The following is a 19,725-nucleotide window of genomic DNA, read 5'->3' on the forward strand; positions in this document are numbered from 1 at the left end:
TCCATTCTCAGCTGGGGAACATGTCACACTCGTGTGCTCCAAGTATTGGTGAGAAGTTCCAATTTGTTATTAATGATCAAGCAGGGAGATGTCCACTGATTTCCTTTTTCTTTTTATAAATGTATCATCTATTCTTGTCATATACCGCCGTCACTCCCTTGCACTTTGATCTGCTTTCCTGAGTGGGATCTCAGCTTGGGAGCTGGGAATTACCCAGAATCCTCCGAGAGCGGGTAGAGCAGGTGACCATTATCCATCCATTACGCTCTGGCCAGGGCTGCTTGACAAGCTCCATGTTGGAGCTTTACTGCCTTCGTGCAAAAGCATTTCAACCCCCACTCCAGTCTTACCTATTCATCATAACAGTTACTTTTTATTGAGTATTCCTAGCTCTTGTGCAAAGCCCACGGCATGCATTAGATACTTAATCCAATGGCATGGTGTATCAGTGGCTTTTCATTAAAAAGATAAATTGACATTAACAGCATTGATTTCCAAAGATTTATGTTGTCTCCTCTCTTATACTCTGTCTTGGCCCAATATGATTTACTCTTCAAAGGTATCTTGTAAGATACGTGAACATGTTTTTGCAAAGGTATAATGTATATTTTAGGAAGAATTATCTCCGTCTAGTGTGTGCATTGCAGATCTGGCATTTGGGCCTCATCCTAACAGAATATTTACTTGGATAACTGAGCGTCACGTGAAAACAAGAGCATGTTTGGCTGTGAGTCAAGAGATCTGAGTGTTTAGTCCTGTCTTTCCTGATTGCACACTGGAAAAGGGAGAGAAGAGCTACACAGTTTTAAAATTTTCCTCCTGCTTTAGAATTCTGTGTGCACGTAACGTTTATCTTGAGCAGGGCCAGAAAATTAGACAAGAATTGAGCAAAATTGTCCACTATCCAATGAATTCTCCTTGTAGTTTCTGTAAAGAAATTCTCGGTTGTTTGACTCCTGTGCCGCCTTCTTGAGTGCCTTGGTGGTAAAATGAGGGTAAGTGGCCTGCTCTCTCAGGACCCTTGGTGACATTGCCGTGTCCACGGCCCAGACCAAGGACAAAGCCCAATGGCACAGCCCTGGAAACCTTCCTCTCTGATTTGGCATCTATCATTCAGTAACCACTTTGAACGAAAGCACATTAGCCCATTCTGATTCCGCTTGAGTGTATGATTAAGTGACCTTAAATTTTGTTGATTGAAAGCGCAGAATGAGCGTAGTGTTTTTTTTTTTTTTTTTTTTTTTTTTTTTTTGTGGTACGCGGGCCTCTCACCGCTCTGGCCTCTCCCGCTGCGGAGCACAGGCTCTGGACGCGCACGCTCAGCGACCATGGCTCACGGGCCCATGAGGCATGTGGGATCTTCCCGGACCGGGGCACGAACCCGTGTCCCCTGCATTGGCAGGCGGACTCTCAACCACTGCGCCACCAGGGAAGCCCGAGCGTAGTGTTTTAAAGCGTACTGGCGTGTTGCCAGCCTTCCACTATCTTATCCCCCAAAATACAGGAAGGGTTTTATCAAATGGCTCATGAGGGCAGCGTAGAAGATGACAGTCACCTGCCCTACTCTTCCTAGCTTAAAGAAAATAGATTCCTTTTAGCAGTACAGAATGCCATTGATGTAAAAATAATGAAGCCACCATTCAGAAGAAACCCTTAACTGCCCGACCCGTCTGAAGTGGTGAATTCTGTCGGTGGGTACTTGTCGTCTGCTGGGCGCATCTCACCATCATCCACAGATTTTTCAGAAGAGCTGGGTGTCAGCTCGGAAGGAAGCAAAGGCAACGGGCTCTGGGAAGCTGACACGTGACTCCAAATGGTGCTGTTGGGGCGACAAGGATGCTGATTGGTTGAATGAATAAAGTTGAAGATGCAGGAACAGAGTTTGACTAAAATTGATTCGTAAAATGTTCATGGGAGAAAGCAGGTTTTTTCCTAACTTACTGTTGTTTAAACATGTTAAATACACAAATTACGTATTTAAATTAAAAAAAAAGAAAGGTTCATTTGGTATTACTTGTTCCTCTAGGCCGGCTTCTAGAAAGCACAGTTTCCTGTTAAGAGTGTTCCTGAGTCATCTCTTGAAAAATCTCGAGATTTTTCGGTGATCAGAGAGAATTCTATTTTGTCTGCCTTCAAAATTTAGTACAGTTTTTGTCTCAATTCCCAGCGTCTCTGGTTTCACAGTGATTATCTCTAGCAGGCATGCAGCCACCCCCTTTCAGGATCCTGCTGTACATTGTTGGGGATTGGAGACAAACCTTTACGTTCCAGCAAAATCGTCAGCTTTCCCATTTAGTCACGGTGAACACAACTCAAGTCACAGGTCTGGCTGTGCCTACCTCCCCAGCAGGTGGTTGGCCTCATGGCCCCTGTCCTTTGCCTGGCGTCAGAGACCACATAGAGGTTGTTCCTCAGATTTTACCTTTTCCTCTGAGATGCTCTGAGTCTGTAGATTCCCCAGTAAGAAGTCATCGCATGTGATTTAGTGACGTCTAGTAGTATTGATAGATTTCAGTGAGATCGCTAAGATGTACTCTGTGTGGGCTGCCTTTTCTCTGCTCTAGGATCCTTTATGTCTGACCTGGCAGGGATGGTTATTTCAAGTTATCCCAATGGTTTCCAACTTGCGAAGCCCATGAATTATTTTAGTGCAGTAAAGGGCCTTAAATGACTTCATCTCACTTCTCCTCATTTCTGTCTCAGAATAGAAACAGAAGAGGCAATTGAATGAAATATTGCACTTGAATAAATGTGACTATAAAGTATGTGGGTTTTGGTCTCTTTTAGTGTAGGTTCTCATCAGCAGTAGACTAAATGACATAGCTCGCGTTTTCGTGCAATTCATATATTTTTTTTTCTTGCGGTACGCGGGCCTCTCACCGCTGTGGCCTCCCCCGATGCGGAGCACAGGCTCCGGACGCGCAGGCTCAGCGGCCATGGCTCACGGACCCAGCCGCTTTGCGGCACGTGGGATCCTCCCAGACCGGGGCACGAACCCGAGTCCCCCGCATCGGCAGGCGGACTCCCAACCACTGCACCACCAGGGAAGCCCGCAATTCATATTTTATACCAACCCTGGACCACCCCGCCGCTGATCCACTAAGGCACTGATGTTTTTGTGGACTTTAATCTGAGGGCTCTTGAATTGTGTATCTACGAATCCTGCATGTTTCCCTGAACTAGTAAGAATAGGCATTGTAACATCAGAAAGTAAATTTCGCAATACTCTGTCAAACTAGGTAGTGGCAAGTCGGAAATATTGTCAAGCTAACATGTTGGATAATCATACTCTTCCGTAAATCAGTGGCTTTCAGACTTTGGTGTGTTTATCAGAACCACTCGGTGTGAGACTGCCTGTCTGGGATTTCATTGTCCTTCATCTGAGTAGCTGGTTTCAGGAAGGTCACGTTGACGGTAGGAGCGGAAGGTGACAGCGATGTGCTCGACCGGATTACCTCAGCCCACACTGGCAGTTCGAGGGCTGACAAATACCATAGTCCTCCCATCCTAGCCTTTCAGTAGCCTAGTTTTTAATTGTATAAAGTAAGCAAATGTATGTTTCAGTTGTACTAAAAATTATAATACCCGATTCATGAAGAGATCTTAACCAATCTTCAGTTAAAACTTTCTACCAGATTTCTGTTTGGAAAAACCCCAGACATTAGAACATGACCTTCAGTGTTTGTATATTCTACTGGAAAGCACTAAGTTTTATCCATTTTGCTTCCCAAATACATTTCCAAGTGGTTAACAGGGTCTAGATTTAATTATAAAAGATTTTTGTAATGGTTTTGCTGGTTTCCTTTTTCTTTGTGCTGCCAGCAGTATGAAGATAAGTTTCGTGTAACTGCTTTGAGAGGCTACAGGACACAGGTTAGTCAGAGCAAAGCTGAGAAAAACTGAATTGCACCACGTCCTTCCAAAGAGTCGTTGGCATCTTGCTCCAAAGAATGCCGGGAGCCCAGTGGAATCCATCGCAGGGTGTTGACGCGTCCGTTAGAGCAGGTGAAAAATGACTCAACCTGCACAGTAAGAGAATGACTTAGGTCAATAGGAAGAGTGGTGGAGGTGAGAGTTGCAGGGCTCCTTACCTGATGTCTTTTGTTTCTTATAACCACGCTGCCAAACTGGTCACTTTAGGCTCGGTGGGCGTTCGGGCCAGGACAGGCTTCGCAAAGCATCTTATCCAGTCGTCTTATAGATGAGGAAACGGAGGCTCAGGCGTGCGTTGTCCAAGTCGCCATGACCGGCAAGGGACAGAGCCAGTGCTCGCTCAGTGGTAGACAGAACATCCTCACCTTGTACTCAGGTCAACTCTTCCCATGCCTCGTGGGCCCGCGGGCGTTCTGTGCATGGGGCATTGCGAACGCTGTATGCAACTAGGGGCAAGGAGCGCATAGCCCCCCTGCTCACACGGATGCTCTCCTGTCTCATTGGCTTTCACTTGCAGAACAGAAGTTCAAAGTTCAAGTTATTAAGAACTTCAAGATACTGACGGCAGCATGTGAAACCAAGCTTGAGGCCCTTCTGAGGGTGGGGCTCTATGTGATTTTTTTTTTTTTTTTTTTTTAAATAAGCATCAGAGGCAAATCTAGTTTGGTCTTGAGTACCCGGGTATTAGCAGCATCGTGTAGATTCCAGAAACCAGTTTGGACAGTTTGCTAAAGAGCGCCCTTGGAGGTACATCTTTTTTAATGCCATTGCCTTGTTCGTCTCAGTGCCATTGATTTGTTCGCAGCTTATTCACAGGCATTGTATCCAAGCCATACCTGCGCAGGGGGTCTGGGGTGGATGTGGAGGGTAAGGAGTGTCCTTAGAAGTCCATTCAGGCCAGACAGGGGCACAGAAGTGAACTCCTCAGCGACAGGGAAGGATCTGGAAGGATGGAGGATCACCAGCTATTCCTTCCTCTCTCTTCCTCCCCCTTGGACCTGTATGATGGTGGTGTGAGCGTGGAGACCTTACAAGGCAGAAATACTAGCCCTTCGTGAGTGCTACGTAGGACACAACTGTCCTGAGGCTCTGTGTGCAGGATTTCACCACCCTAACGATAGCCTGATGAAGACAGTCCTCTACGAGCCCTTTCAACAGATGACAAAGCTGAGAAAGGTCACGTGGTATCACAAGGTTGGTCTCTGGTGGAGCTGGCCTAGCAGGGTGGTGGGCAAGGACACAGACGTGAGAGCCTTCCTCAGCTGGGCATGTACGGAGCCCTGTGTTTTTGGCCATCCTGAGTGAGTCTTTGGTGGTGACCCAGATTCTCTGAGTTGACGCACCTGATCCCCTAGACGCTGTCGTGGCTGCCTGACTCTTGAGTTCCCAGGTTTGGCATCCAGTGGCCTGAGTCAGTGCTCAGCTTGGCCAAGTCCCTTTGGCTCCCTGTGGTCTTGGTTCCTTTGTGCAGGCAAGAGGGGTGGTTATGCCTGCCTCTCAGTGCCCTCATGAAGGGCAGAATGAAAGAGCATGGGTTAAAGTTCCTGCAGCAGTGTTGGTACACAGGAGACCCTCATTCCTTGAGTTGTGGCCTCTCTCTACCCTTCCTGAGCTACTGTCACATCTCCGGTGGCGTGGGGAGGGGGGTGTGGTGGGGCCCCTGGACACGGCCCTGGGTCTGCTCCCTGCTTTCCACGTCTAGCCAGCTCTTTCGCTGTAGCTCTTATAGGGAACTGGCCAAGTGTCCCTGGTAGCTGGCGCTTACAGTCTTTGTATGATGACTTGGTGATCATTGCAGAGGAACGTATACAAAGATTGGGAAAATATCACCCACCCCTGGGGCTGTTCATTCTTTCCATTGCCCGGACCAATATAAAGTGGGCACTGTTGGAGGTGGGCCCGGAGGGGTTTGGTTCCCCAAGATGGACGTGGGAGTCTATATGTCTGCCTGAAATGGCACCTTGTTTTTCCTTTGATTTTTATTTTACATTGGAGAATAGTTGATGTACCATGTTGTGTTAGTTTCAGGTGTACAGCAGAGTGATTCAGTTATACATATACATATCTATTCTTTTTCAGATTCTTTTTCCATATAGGTTATTATAGAATATTGAGTAGAGTTCCCTGTGCTATACAGTAGGTCCTTGTTGATTATCTATTTTATATACAGCAGTGTTTATCTGTCAATCCCAAGATCCTAACTTATCCCTCCTCCCCTCTTTCCCCTTTGGTAACCATAAGTGTGTTTTCTACGTCTGTGGATCTGTTTCTGTTTTGTAAATAAGTTCATTATTGTAAATAAGTGTATTGTTTTTTAGACTCCACATATAAGTGATATCATATGGTATTTATCTTTCTCTGACTTATTTACTATGATAATCTCTAGGTCCATTTGTGTTGCTGCAAGTGGCATTATTTCATTCTTTTTTATGGCTGAGTAATATTCCATTGTATATATGTGCCACATCTTCTTTATCCATTCCTCTGTCAGTGGACGTCTAGGTTGCTTCCATGTCTTGGCTATTGTAAATAGTGCTGCAGTGAACATTGGGGTGCGTGTGTATTTTCGAATTAAGGTTTTCTCCAGGTATATGCCCAGGAGTGGGATTGTGATCCAACACCTTTACCCAGCAGCCCAACAGATAGAAACCCATTCATCCCCACATGGACTCCCGTCAGGGAGAGGTGACAGCGACTCCTGCATGTTGAGGGCCAGAAGCCAGCCCAAGTAGCCCCTGGACAAGAATAAGGTCTCCTTAATGCCCCTGGAGCTCTCAGGTTTAAAGGGCTCCCATCCTCTTTCTCCCTACCCTGACAGGCTCATCCCATAATTTGCCACCTTCTGTTGAGAATTTTCAAAGCCCAGATGTCTTGTGATTTAACCTTGAATTTGAAAATGTCTGGCTTCCTTCCCACGTGTGTGGGGAGGCAGGTAAAGGCAGGTTACGTGTCTTTCCAGTGGAAACAGCTGCCATTCGAAGAGCTTGCCTTTATAACAGAGAGAGGGATGGTTCGAAGGGAAGAGTGGGAGGAAGAGGAAGTGGGTAGATTTAACCAAGGAGACGTCCTAAAGGAGGTGGGCTTTGGGCTCTGCCTTCCAGGAAAAGGAGAAGAGCTGGGGAGACGACGTGAGGTGGGGTTTTGGCCATGATGTAGAGAAAATCCCTCACGGAGCGCTCCCGATTCACCCAGCTTTGAGGCTGAGCCACAGGCTCCCTCTGGGTAAGAGAATACCCTAGCCCCTGGGGTCTCCAGCTAACAGAGAAGGAATTGCTCCAGAGACATGAGTGGCATCCCCGTAGCAACAGCTGAACAGCTAACAGAGGGGCTCGGAAGACCCGCCTTTGTTCGCGTTGGCTGGTCCGCGCTCGGTGAATGAGTTCATTGGGAGCCCTCCCAGGGAGAGCCGCTGATGGTGCGCCACTCTTAACGAGCAGTCTCAGCTCTCCACGGCATGTGATAATTTTTCAGGAAGCACATTGTCAGTGGATCAGCTGCCTTGTCTCCTGATGTATGCCTTGCGTACACAGGAAGAAGGAGAAACTTGCCCCCTTTTTTTTTTTCATCAAAACCAGTTGAAAACCCCATCATCTGGTCCTCATCTGTGTTTTGGCCTTCAGTGTGGTTCAAGCTGTTGGGGTCCACTTCTCTCCGGTGTGATGGGAACCACAGTGAGGGTATTGTTTATCTCCCTCGCTCGACCTCTGATTTCTGATTTCTGATTTCCTGAAGACTCAGCCCTGCTCAGGACCCCAAGCGATCTGCACTCAGAGCAAGCTGTTTCTCTTGCTATGACCAAAACTGTCATAGCTTCCCATCATTATGGGTGACATCATGGAAGCATGGGCTGGTGTTCCCTCCCTCTAGGATGTGAACTGAATCAAGTAACAGTGGGCCCCTCCCATTGCCTTACAGGTCGCCCTTTAACCTCCCTGCCACCACCATCATCTCTTCGAAGATGACATTCCTTAAATCTTAGAGAAACTTTTCCTTTTCCCACCATTTCCTCTTTCCTCACTCCTACGTCAGTGGGAGAAGTGTTCCACCCTCCTACCCACAGCTGGCCCTCCGCCTCTCCTGTGATCTCGATCTGTCATTTCTCCACCTTCACTTGATTCTCCTTAAATCTCCTTCAACCCCTGCCTTCTTTTCAGCCTAAAGCCTCTGGGGATTCTCTTCCTCACTGTGTTTCTCCCCAGGGAGAAACCTCCCTGGTTTTCACCTACTTGGGGTTGGCGCCCCTAACCCGCATGCTGTTCAAGGGTCAACTGTGGTTTGAAGGAGTATGGAAACCTCCTTTCTTAGTGATTAACGACTCCCCACTGAGGAGTCATTCTGTGACCAGAAGAAACCTAAAATACAGTTCTGAAAGTAGAAAGAAGTACACATTTGGCCAACTTCATCGATAGCTATGTGAGTAGGATAAGGATATGTAGGTAGATCATTGGACAACTTGATGAATTCCTAGTTGATTGAAGAATCATAGTCATATAAGAGAATAGTGGCTCAGTTTCCGGTATGCCGTAGATGCTTAATGAATATTGGTTGAATGAATGAATGAATCAACCAACCAACCAACCAGTCAGCTGTCCAGGATGATGTCCATAGCGGCAGTCACAGGATTCTCTCATCTCGGTCTTGTTGTGTTCAACCCTTCCATCAGTTGTTTGGATCACAGGACTGTGTAAGAAACACAAAGCAAATTTACTATACTTGGAGACTGATATTGTAATTTATAATAAGAAATACGTATTTGGTCTTTGTCCTATTTCTGGGACACAGCTCCTAAAACCACTGGAAATTTCCCGTGATGGAGGCTGATAAAGGTGTCTTTTGTTAATGAGGTGACTTTTGGAACCTAAGGGGGGGGCTAGTTGTCAGTGGAGGCAGCCAGGTGACTAGAGTTGGAACTCTCAGTCTTGCCCCCCGACTCCCCTTCCTCCCTTGTCCGCCACCCCTGACCTCCAGGGAGGAGAGAGGGGCTGGAGGTTGAGTTCCGCTACCAGTGGCCAACCATTTCATCAATCATGCCTGCGTAATGAAGCCTCCATAAAAACCCTAAAGGACTGGGTTTGGAGAACTGCTGGGCTGGTGAACACGTGAAGATATGGGGAAAGTGGCGCCTGGAGAGGGCATGGAAGCTCTGTGCCCTTTCCTCATACCTTACCCTCTGCATCTCTTCATCCAGCTGTTGATTTGTATCCTTTGATATCCTTTTTATAATGAACCAGTAATCTCGTAAGTAAAATGTTTGGGTGGGTTCTGGGAGATGCTCTAGCAAATGAATGAAATTCAAAGAGGGGGGTCATTGGAACTTCCATCTGTATAGCTGGTCTGAAGCACAGGGAGCAACCTGGCTTTGAGATTGGGGTCTGAAGTGGGCAGGGGATGGGGCAGCAGTGTTGTGGGACCCCCTTAATCTCTGGGGTCTGACGCTGTGTCCTGGTAGTGTCATACTTGAGTTGAATTGTAGCACACCCTGCTGGTGTCAGAGAACTCCCTGGTGGTGTGAGGAAATCCCCCCCAACACACCACACACACACACACACACCACACACACACACACACACACACACAGACACACAGACACACACACACACACAGACACACACACACACACACACACACAGACACACACACACACACACACAGACACACACACACACAGACACACACACACACACACACACAGACACACACAGACACACACACACACACACACAGACACACACACACACACACACAGACACACACACACAGACACACACACACACACAGACACACAGACACACACACACACACACACAGACACACACACACACACAGACACACACAGACACACACACACACACACAGACACACACAGACACACACACACACACAGACACACACACACACACAGACACACACACACACACACACACACAGACACACACACACACACACAGACACACACACACACAGACACACAGACACACACACACAGACACACACAGACACACACACACAGACACACACAGACACACACACACACACAGACACACACACACACACACAGACACACACACACAGACACACACACACAGACACACACACACACACAGACACACACACAGACACACACACACACACAGACACACACACACACACACAGACACACACAGACACACACACACACAGACACACACAGACACACACAGACACACACAGACACACACACACACACACAGACACACACAGACACACACACACACACAGACACACACACACACAGACACACACACACACACACACAGACACACACACACACACACACACACACCACGAACTGGTGACCAGAATGGATAGAGACAGAGTAAACCTAGGAAGATCATTAATGGAATAGATCATAGAAGAGAAAATGATCTTGACAAGTTAGATACTGGACCAGGAGAAACAGGCATAGGCACAAAGCCCTATGTACGAGATTAAAATTTCAGTTGGCCCATGAGAGCCTCGTATCTTGAGAGTAATGGTTGTGATCAGACTTGGGAATCTTGCTCCTGTGCCCATCATTCAACTAAAACTCTTCTTGTGGAAGTTCTAGTGGCTGTTTGGGAGTAAAGGGCACTTTCTGCGTGCCCATCCTCATCTTTTCTGCTCCTCCTACAGTATTCAACACTATCTGACACTGTTAGCTTGATGCCCTTCATGGAACCTTTTTCTCATTCCATCATCACACTTTGGCTTTATTCCCTGGCTCTTCTGATTTTTCCTTCTCGGTCTCTTTTACCTCCCTTTCGAGTGTTTCCTTTACCTTTATATTTAAAAGCCAGTGTTCCTTAAATTCAAATCTCAGTGTCTTTCTGGTCTATATCTCTCCCTAGTCGTTTGCTGGTTGTTTAAAGTATATTTGTTGAGGACCTACTACGTGCCGGGGACTGTTCTAGGAGCTGGTAGTACAGCAGAGGACAGAGAGACAAAAATTTCTGCCCTTAAGGAGCTTATATTTCTAGGCGAAGGGAGACAAATGGGTGAGTGAATGGCTAGATCGGTGTTGGATTGTGGTTAAGGCCATAATGAACAGCCAACCCAGGTTAAGAGACTGAGCCTGTCAGGGCTACTGTTTTATGCAAGAGAGTCAGGGAGGGTCCCCTGGGAAGGTACGTTTGAGCAGAACTGGACGTCTTGTATTTCCCAGGGCTACCTCTGCCCCAAAGGCTCCCGGATCCTCGTCTCTGGTCAGCCCCTCTCCATTGGAGCTATGTTCCCGAATGCCTCCTAGACAGCTCCCGCAGGACGTCCTGGGACCCGTGAAACCGTACAGGCTCAGCTCTCGTACCAAACGTCTTCCTCCTGTTTGGTTTCCCCATTGGTTCACAGCCTGACCAGCCCTCACTCACCCAGGCTAGAGACTCCACACTGCCCTTCGCCCTTCTTTTCCACTCCATGCGCAGGTATCCAATCACACGTCATCCGGATCCTCCCTTCGTCCTCATGCCCTCGTTCAGACTCTTCCCTTCTCTTGCTTGTACTCTTTAAGGAGACTTCGAATGAGTTTGCCAGCCTCCAGGATTAGTGGGGTGTTCAACCTCCCTGGTTCCCAACCTACTGGCTCAGCCATCTCCCTTCACTTCCCTCCCCCATCCAACCCCCCTCCTGCCACGTACACCGTATGCTCTGGCCCCTCTGTCAAGAAAGTCATCTCCCCAACACTTTGACAAGACCCTTTTTCCTTTTGTATGCTTTTCACTTTTTCCGGGAATAATCTTTCCCTTCCCTCCCCTCCCCTGCCCTTACTGTTTCGCTCGCCTACCGGGCAGGTTTCTAACCGTGCTGAGGTAGCCAACTCTGTTCTGGGAAGCTTCTCCCGAATCCTCTTCCCCTTCCCCTCCTCTCCTTTGTTGGGATACCATAGTGCTCGTACCAGATTCGATTCCCCTGGTTTAGAAGGGTTCTCTGTGTCCCATTAGCCCACGGGTTACCTGGTTGAACCATTGAAAACTACCGTTCTTCTAGTCAATATCAGCATTCTTGTATGGTTCAATCTAATATATCCAGTTTGTGTCAGTATTTGTTATTCCTGTTTTGGCTTTCAGAAGTATTCGTACCTTCAACCAGACTGCCTTAAAGCGTGGGCTCAAAGAATAATTTTCAGCTCTGGAAGACATTGCCCATCCTATTTATTCTACATAGTCAGTTTTTCTGGTCAAAAATGGATGCACACCTTAGAAATCTTGTCAGTGTATACTCTGCTTTCTTTCTGGCTGTTAACAATTTTTCTGTCATGTTTTTTCTGATTCACATCATTTGTCATAAACACCAGTGAGGTTTTGAGGCTGCTTACTCATTGTCTAATGAAAAGAAAACGATAAAGTTGTGAATAAGGCAAAAGTGACGAAAAGTCTATTTATAGTTTTTCAAGGTGAAAAGGAGATCAGAGTATCAACTGGAGAATTTGTGAATATTTTGTCCAGCGGTTGTGATTTCCATGACTCATATAGAACTAGAGTTGCCCTTAAATTTAGAATGTCTTTCATATTCTGCCTGCCCACTTCCACCAACATTGTAAAACGCTATTCTTAATTAATAGCGCCCCCAAATTATTCTATTCTGCCAGTTCTATAATTGAATGATTTTGCTTTTGATGGAATGATTACACTTTTTAAATAAAACCCGATAACGTAGCTAATCATAATTGTTCTCTTTTGTGTTGAACTGAATTTTGTTTTGGTATTAATTCTCACTTGAACTACTGAGGGAGAACAATCCTGTCACAAAACAACAATTGGCATCTTCCTGTCTGAATGTATCTAAGCCGTCTTTGCAAAAATGTTTGAAGACCATCCTGTTTGGACATATCATCAGCTTTTCCTTTGCAGGTTAGTTACGTCAGACCTGCATCTCTTTTTGCAAGTTTGAAATCGTAGGCTGCCCTGCTTCTCAATCCCCTCACGGTGAGACAATAAAGTTGGCTGGGACCATATTTTAAGGGGATAGTTGATTGTGGGCGTGGTCGCCTAGGATGATGCTTAAAGTGGAAAATGAGATGTAAAATGAAAAGAAAATATTGGAAAAGGCTGAACTGGTTTTCAAAATCTTTTCAGGTTCAGCAGGGCCAGAGGTATTGAATGTAGAAGACTTTCGGGGATTATCTCAAACTAATGCATTAAAAGATCAGGTTGTTAGAGGATTTTGATTCAGGATCTTATACATTTTTTTTTTTAAGTGTTGAGCAACAGACCCTCAAAACTTGGGAGAGGATTTTGTTTTGTTTTGTTTTGTTTTTTGCGGTACGCGGGCCTCTCACTGTTGTGGCCTCTCCCGTTGCGGAGCACAGGCTCCGGACGCGCAGGCTCAGCGGCCATGGCTCACGGGCCCAGCCGCTCCGCGGCATGTGGCATCTTCCCGGACCGGGGCACGAACCCGTGTCCCCCGCATCGGCAGGCGGACTCTCAACCACTGCGCCACCGGGGAAGCCCGGGAGAGGATTTTTTAAGAGCGGGTGGCGTCTGACCTGTTTTTATGTTTGCTTCTAAGATGGGTGTCCAACCCAAACAATTAGTGGACTGTTCTGAATCAGGAACCCTTCACCCTGTGCTTATCAGTGGTCATCCCTGTATTTGACTTGAGTTTCTAGAAATTTTTTTATTGAGGTATAATTGACATACAATATTATGTTAGTCTCAGGTGTACAACATAGTGATTCAGTGTTTGTATACATTGCAAAATGGTCACCACAATAAGTCTAGTTAAGGTCTGTCACCTTACAAAGTTAATACAGTATTATTGACTGTATTTCCCATGCTGTACATTACATCCCCGTGACTTACTTATTGTTATGTTATAACTGAAGTTTGTACTTCTTAACGTCTTTCACCCATTTCGCCCCCCCATCCCCCTCGCCTCTGGCAACCACCAGTCTCTTCTCTGTATCTGTGAGTCTGGGTTTTGTTTATTTTGTTTGGTTTGTTTTTTAGATTCCACATATAAGTGAAATCAAGTGGTATTTGTCTTTCTCAGTCTGACCTATTTCACTTAGCCTCCATGGATGGACCTTGAGGGTATTATACTGAGTTTCTATAAATCTTTTAAGTAGGGACAGTGAAGGTAAGTGGGTCAAACAAATGCTTTAAAAATGGTGCAGAAATTAACGATGCTTGGAAACATGGCTTATATCCACGATAAAAGCTTATATGCTTAGATGGGCTGGGAACGTTGGTCCAGCAGTATCTGGGGATGCAAGAAGACTTGTGAAAGCAGCAGTCAGTATCGTTGCTACAACAGGCTTTCTGCTGAGCATTTAGAACGCCCTTGAGAGCAGCCTTTTGCCTCGGGGTTCTACGGAATAAAGTTCCGTATAGAAATAACCACATCCAATAAGAAAAAGCACTCTGTTTTGATTTTTCATTCTAAGGAGTCACCAAAGTATTATTAATATTTTAATAATATTGTTTTGGTAACTCATTATTATTTAAAAATAAGCATATTATGATTATTTTTAAATAGGGATGGGTACTTTTGTTTGAATTGCGCTTGAGCTGAAGTTTCTCTTACTATCGCATACGTTAGCTGTAGACCAGGAAACAGGTTCTGTTGCTGAATTGCTACATTGCTGTTGTTAAATCTATGTTTGGGTCCTCTTTCTCTTTATGTACATTTTCTTCCCTCTTTAATAGTCAGCCTAGCTAGCTCGCTAGAGGTTGTGTGAAAGACACATTTTTAAAAATTGAAGTATAGTTGATTTACAGTGTTGTTAGTTTCAGGTGTACAGCACAGTGATTCAGTTATACGTATATATGCATATCTATTCTTTTTCAGATTCTTTTCCATTATAGGTTATTACAAGATACTGAGTATAGTTCCATGTGCTATACACTAGGGCCTTATTGGTTATCTATTTTGTATGTGGTAGCGTGTATATGTTAATCCCAAACTTCTAATTTATCCCTCCCCTCCCCTCTCCCCTTTGATAACCATTAGTTTGTTTTCTACCTCTGTGAGTCTCCTTCTGTTTTGTAAATCATTTATTTGTATCATTTCTTAGATTCCACATATAAGTCATACCGTATGATATTTGTCTTCTTACGGAAAGACACATGTTAAAGAAAGAAAAAGAAAATGGAGACCCTGGGCATGTCCTTTGACTAGATCCTGCCAGGGTCGGGGTAAATGAAATAAAACAAACGGTGACGCCCCGCCAAGGGGTCCCAGGGGCAAGAAAGAGTTTGCTTGTGCGAAGACACGCTTTCTGCTAGAACGCATACCGGCCGATCGCTGAGTCACGTGGTGGGAGGGGGCTCTCTCCCCTCCGCTGCACAGCCCCTGCTGTGATGTCACAAGTCTATTCTTTCCTGGGAGAATTAATTAGCATTCATCGGGTGCAGCTGGCGAGGAGGAAGGAGGGAGCCGGAGCGCACGCGTAGGCCAGCCAGAGGCGCAGCCCTGTCGGTCGGGGCGCGGGCCCCCCGGGAGCCGCATCGGGACTCGGCACCGGCGGGGCAGGCGGTGGCGGTTTTATAACCGGATTCTCCGTGACGTACGGCTGCCTGGCAGTTATCTTTCTGGACCAGTAGGCAGAGAGGGGGATTGACGCCGACGAGACTTCTGCATCTTGGAAGGGACTGTAATCTTCTGTAGTGAAGAACAGAAGCTCTCAATCACGCGGGTGTAAATAAGAGCCGGAGGGGGGCCCAAAAGAAAAGGAAGAGGAGGGGAGAAGTGTGTATTGGGGGGAGCGGGCAAAGCATTTTTGGTGGATGGTACGAAGCCAGCCATGGAAACTGCAGCCGAGGAAAATACTGAACAAAGCCAAGAGAGAAAAGGTACCCAGGGTTCTGACAATAGCCTGTTTAAAGCTTTTCACTGGGGGCTTCAAAAGGGGTAGCCCGGTTTGCGTCTCGTGTAAAATAGCCTCTGAAACCATCCGGATGGCCTGGTCTGCTTTCACGGTGGTTTTCCTCCTGGAGGCTGATGTTAAGTGAATAGAGCAGCCTCTCTTCAGTCCCCTCCTGGTCCAAACCCTTCTCCCGAAAGCGGTATTGCACAGAAGGAGGTCCGCAATCTGTCACCTTGGGTAGCTAGATTGGGGAAACTGTTTTAATTACCATAATGAGTCCTAACTGAGGTCCTAGGTTCTGCATGTTATATCCCAGGGACATGGGATGCATTGCTTTCTGCTAATGCCAAGGGGCAACTGGAGGGGCACGCGTATTAAATACGCTTCGGTTCCGCTGATGCGGTAGTGATTTTGGACCTTCTCTAATTTTCGTATTTAATACGATTGCCATTTCCGTGTATCTGACTCTGATATGTAATAACCATTTACAGTTGGAGCTTGAGAGAGAGGGAACGTCAGCTCTGTCCGCTAGTGCTGATGGAAGGCGTTGGCGGGGAGGTGCGGGGTGGGGTGTCTGCTATCTATGACTTGGAGATTTGTGGGAGGAAAATCCACACAGGTCCTGTTCCTCAAAGGGCATCTTAGAAAACATCCTGATCTTGACATACGGAATGGTTTTTGCGGGGAGAAGTAAGGTGTTTTGCGGTAAGAAGGTGGCAGAAAATAGAAGCTAAAATTAATCTGTCTTTTCCTAGATAATGAGCGATTCAGGTTTGCCACCCGGTGGAATCAGCTCAGCCCGTGTGAGGTTAAGAGCATCTCACTGCATTGTAATTTATCTCCCTCACCCAAAGTTACAGACTGCTGTAAAGGCACAAGAACATATTCTGTGCCCGCAGTGGCTTTTATATCAAACGCTACCCGTGCTAGGGTTATTTCTCGTGACCCTGACGTCCACTGACCGTCACTAAACAATAGTCCTTCTCCCTGATAGAGGTACAGGTATGTTTTATATAAGAATATGTAGGTCTGAAATTGCTGATAGTCAACCATTTTACACCTACAAAAACGGCAATTTCACGAATCTCACCGTACCAGCGTGCTTGGGTAGGGCGATCCCTGCATAACGTTCTCTCCTAAACAGAGCAGTTTCACTTTTTAAATTAATTGCTTTTTAAAGTATGATAAAATATACAGATCATAAAATGTGCCATTTTAGCCATTTTTAGGTGAATAATTCAGTGGCATTAAGTCCATAGCGCTTAGATTTCTAAAATTGGTATTTGTTGGGCTTAATCCCTGCGTCAAACCTACCGCCCCCCAAACACTAACAACAAAAACCAGCCCCCCAAAACCCCCTGCCTTTTCTTGTATGTATATATTTTTTCATTTACGTGAATGGCCAAATAGCAGTAAGAGAAACACTTGGGAATATTTATAAAGTTGAGGACCTGAGATAAAAGTTTAAAGGCTCGTTTCCGTGACGATTAGAGACAAAGCTTGGGGGATATAATCATGGAATAATAGCATTGTTGTGAGGAAGCCAATCACAGTTGTAGCGATTTTTCCCTAAAACAGATGCTTAGAACACACTTTTTATTTTATTAATATGGTGTTTGCCAGCGGCAGATAAAAACCACTTTGGTCTCCGCAAAAGACATACCTTTCGTTTTTCTCTCCAAAAGCAAGAAAGGGACAGAAAATCAATGTAAAATCCTTACTACGCGATTGCGGTTCTCACCATCATTTATTCTTATGGAGTGCTATTATTTTATGTCAGTTAAGTATTTATTATTTAATACCGAAATCTACAGGCTGTCACTACATCCCTGGCAATCTGTATATGAAAACTCGTTAGCTGTGGTTTCAGAAACAAAATTAGAAGCAGAAGGTAATTCCTGGAGGAACTTTAAAAATTACGAAATGGATAAACACTAGCTGTTTGCTAAGTAATTCAAAAGTACCAAGTTACTGCACGATACCGTCACACGTATAATACATGCTTGAGTAAGAATACGGGCCAGGGGATGGATTTTGACCACAGCAGCAGGGGTTGTGATCGCCCCGTGACCCACCAGAAATGTTGATCTGGAGGGTAGCCTGTTTACTAAGCTTCGGCTAGACGAACAAGTTCATCTGCCAGCTACGCAGGGTCAGAGCTCACATGAGTATCACATTTGTAGTTTGCCCCGTTTGTTCGCCCGTTGTCATGCAAGGCACACACAGAGGCATAAAATGATAAACATGTTTGTAGCTGCTTGCCACTCCAGGATTCCTTTAGATTTAATTTTAAATTTATAAAATCAGTGTTTACTTCATTGACGTTAACATGTACAAATTTGACACAGAGAATGCATTATATAATTCTTGAGTGGGTGAATCTGTGGGGTGTTTTATTCCTTTTTTTCTTTTAAGCCTTTCAGCAAGGGATTTAATTTGCTAAATTGAATCCTCTACATTTTGTCACTTCCCACAGAGTTTTAACGCACATGTATTTTACCCCCCCCCCATTCTTCCTTTCCCATTTGTTGTCATAGTCGGTGGTAGGGGCAGTACTTGTCTCTGAATTTGGACTATTATTACCCAGTGGCTAATACCCAGTAGCTTGTAGATTAATGGCTTCAGATAATTATTATAGTGTTTACTAAGAATACAAATTAAACTTAGCTCTATAAGCTGACCTCAACTTTTCCAGCTGGTGTCACTTCCCAGGAGTTGCAGCAGGACAAAGAGAGCTGTTTCTTCAAACAGCCTCATAGCTTTTGTCACCGAACCCTACTGGATGATCGAAATTCACAAGAAGTAATTTAGCAGTTATTCAGGAATTTTTACAGAAAGCAAGAAGGTTTTCTCAGACGGATGTAAGAAATGCCAAATTATTACAAAAGGCAGTTTTTAAATTGGAAGCATTAAATTAAATCAAAGTGTCGAGAATTGAGTGAGCATATTAACTGAAATGAAATAAGTGGAGGAAATGAATAAGACAGAATGAAAGCAACTGGATCACGGGACTCAGTAATAAAGAGATGAGAGTGAGGTTTCTATTCCTGTCGAGTATTACTTGATGTCAATTCATTTGTGAAAACCAGTGCATCGAGAGTCGCTGGGAGGGTGTAATCTAGGGGCAGAAAAACAGTTGAATCACTTGCTCTATCGGATGGAAAAAACCCTAAGTATCTGTTAAGAAAATTATTTTTATTATATGTAGGAAATTGGAATCTACGGAAACAATTGTCAGGCTAGTTTAGCTCCTCTGAATCATTGCTCAAATAAATTTCAGAACTCCAGGTATCAAATTAAATTTCTAAGCACATAAAAAGAAAAATGTAGAAAATCCAAAATAATGTGTAGTTTAAAATAAGTTACAGGACATAGTCAAAGTAAGAAATGAATTCAAATGGTTGACCTGATTAAAAAATGAACACATCCATTTAAATCTTTTTATGTCTTAGGTGTTTGAGGTTTTTTTGTTTTTTCTTTTTAACGTAGCAAAAGATGTACACTTTTGGCCCTCCTTTTTGTCATTGTTGTTTAGGAAGGAAAGCACTCCTCTAGAATATATGATCTATAGGCTAAAAACCCAGAGGGACACATTTAACATGTTACACTCTTCCTGCTGACTTATGAATTATTTGATGTTGAGATTTTTACTGACGTTTTCTGACTTGACTACATACATATGGTATGGAGAAGGTTGTAGATGCAGTGTTTTCCTATGAGAATGAGAATCTGCCAGGGAGGACATTTGAAGAGAGGGTGTCTGAGGATAAGGCTGTAGAGAAAAGCGGGGCCGGCCAGATGGTGCTGGACATATGTGGTAGGTATGCTACAGCTCGCTTTTTTTTTTTTTTTTTTTTTTTTTAGAAAATTTAAATGTGGAGAAGATCTCAGCAAGCCAGTTGATACCTCTCCTCCTTTGGTATTATAGTTTCCATTAGCATCCTTTTAAACACTCGGCCTCACTCATTCATTAG

At 45.0% G+C, this 19,725-nt stretch overlaps 1 protein-coding gene across 3 annotated transcripts in view; it reads left to right on the forward strand.

The window, feature by feature from the left end:
- Positions 1 to 19,725, forward strand: part of GPM6B (glycoprotein M6B) — a 155,354-nt gene that overhangs the window by 96,582 nt on the left and 39,047 nt on the right. Inside the window, exon 1 of one of the 3 annotated variants that reach the window (XM_060003094.1) lies at positions 15,316 to 15,737. The exons of 1 other annotated variant lie outside the window; for it this stretch is intronic. In XM_060003094.1, the coding sequence (XP_059859077.1) occupies positions 15,689 to 15,737 (49 nt within the window). In that variant the 5' untranslated portion in view covers positions 15,316 to 15,688. Of the gene's footprint in view, positions 1 to 15,315; positions 15,738 to 19,725 lie in introns of those variants that run through there. One more of the 3 variants, XM_060003096.1, reaches the window with a different exon arrangement.

This window comes from Delphinus delphis, chromosome X (assembly GCF_949987515.2).
Source record: "Delphinus delphis chromosome X, mDelDel1.2, whole genome shotgun sequence".
NCBI classification, from domain to species: Eukaryota; Metazoa; Chordata; class Mammalia; order Artiodactyla; family Delphinidae; genus Delphinus; species Delphinus delphis.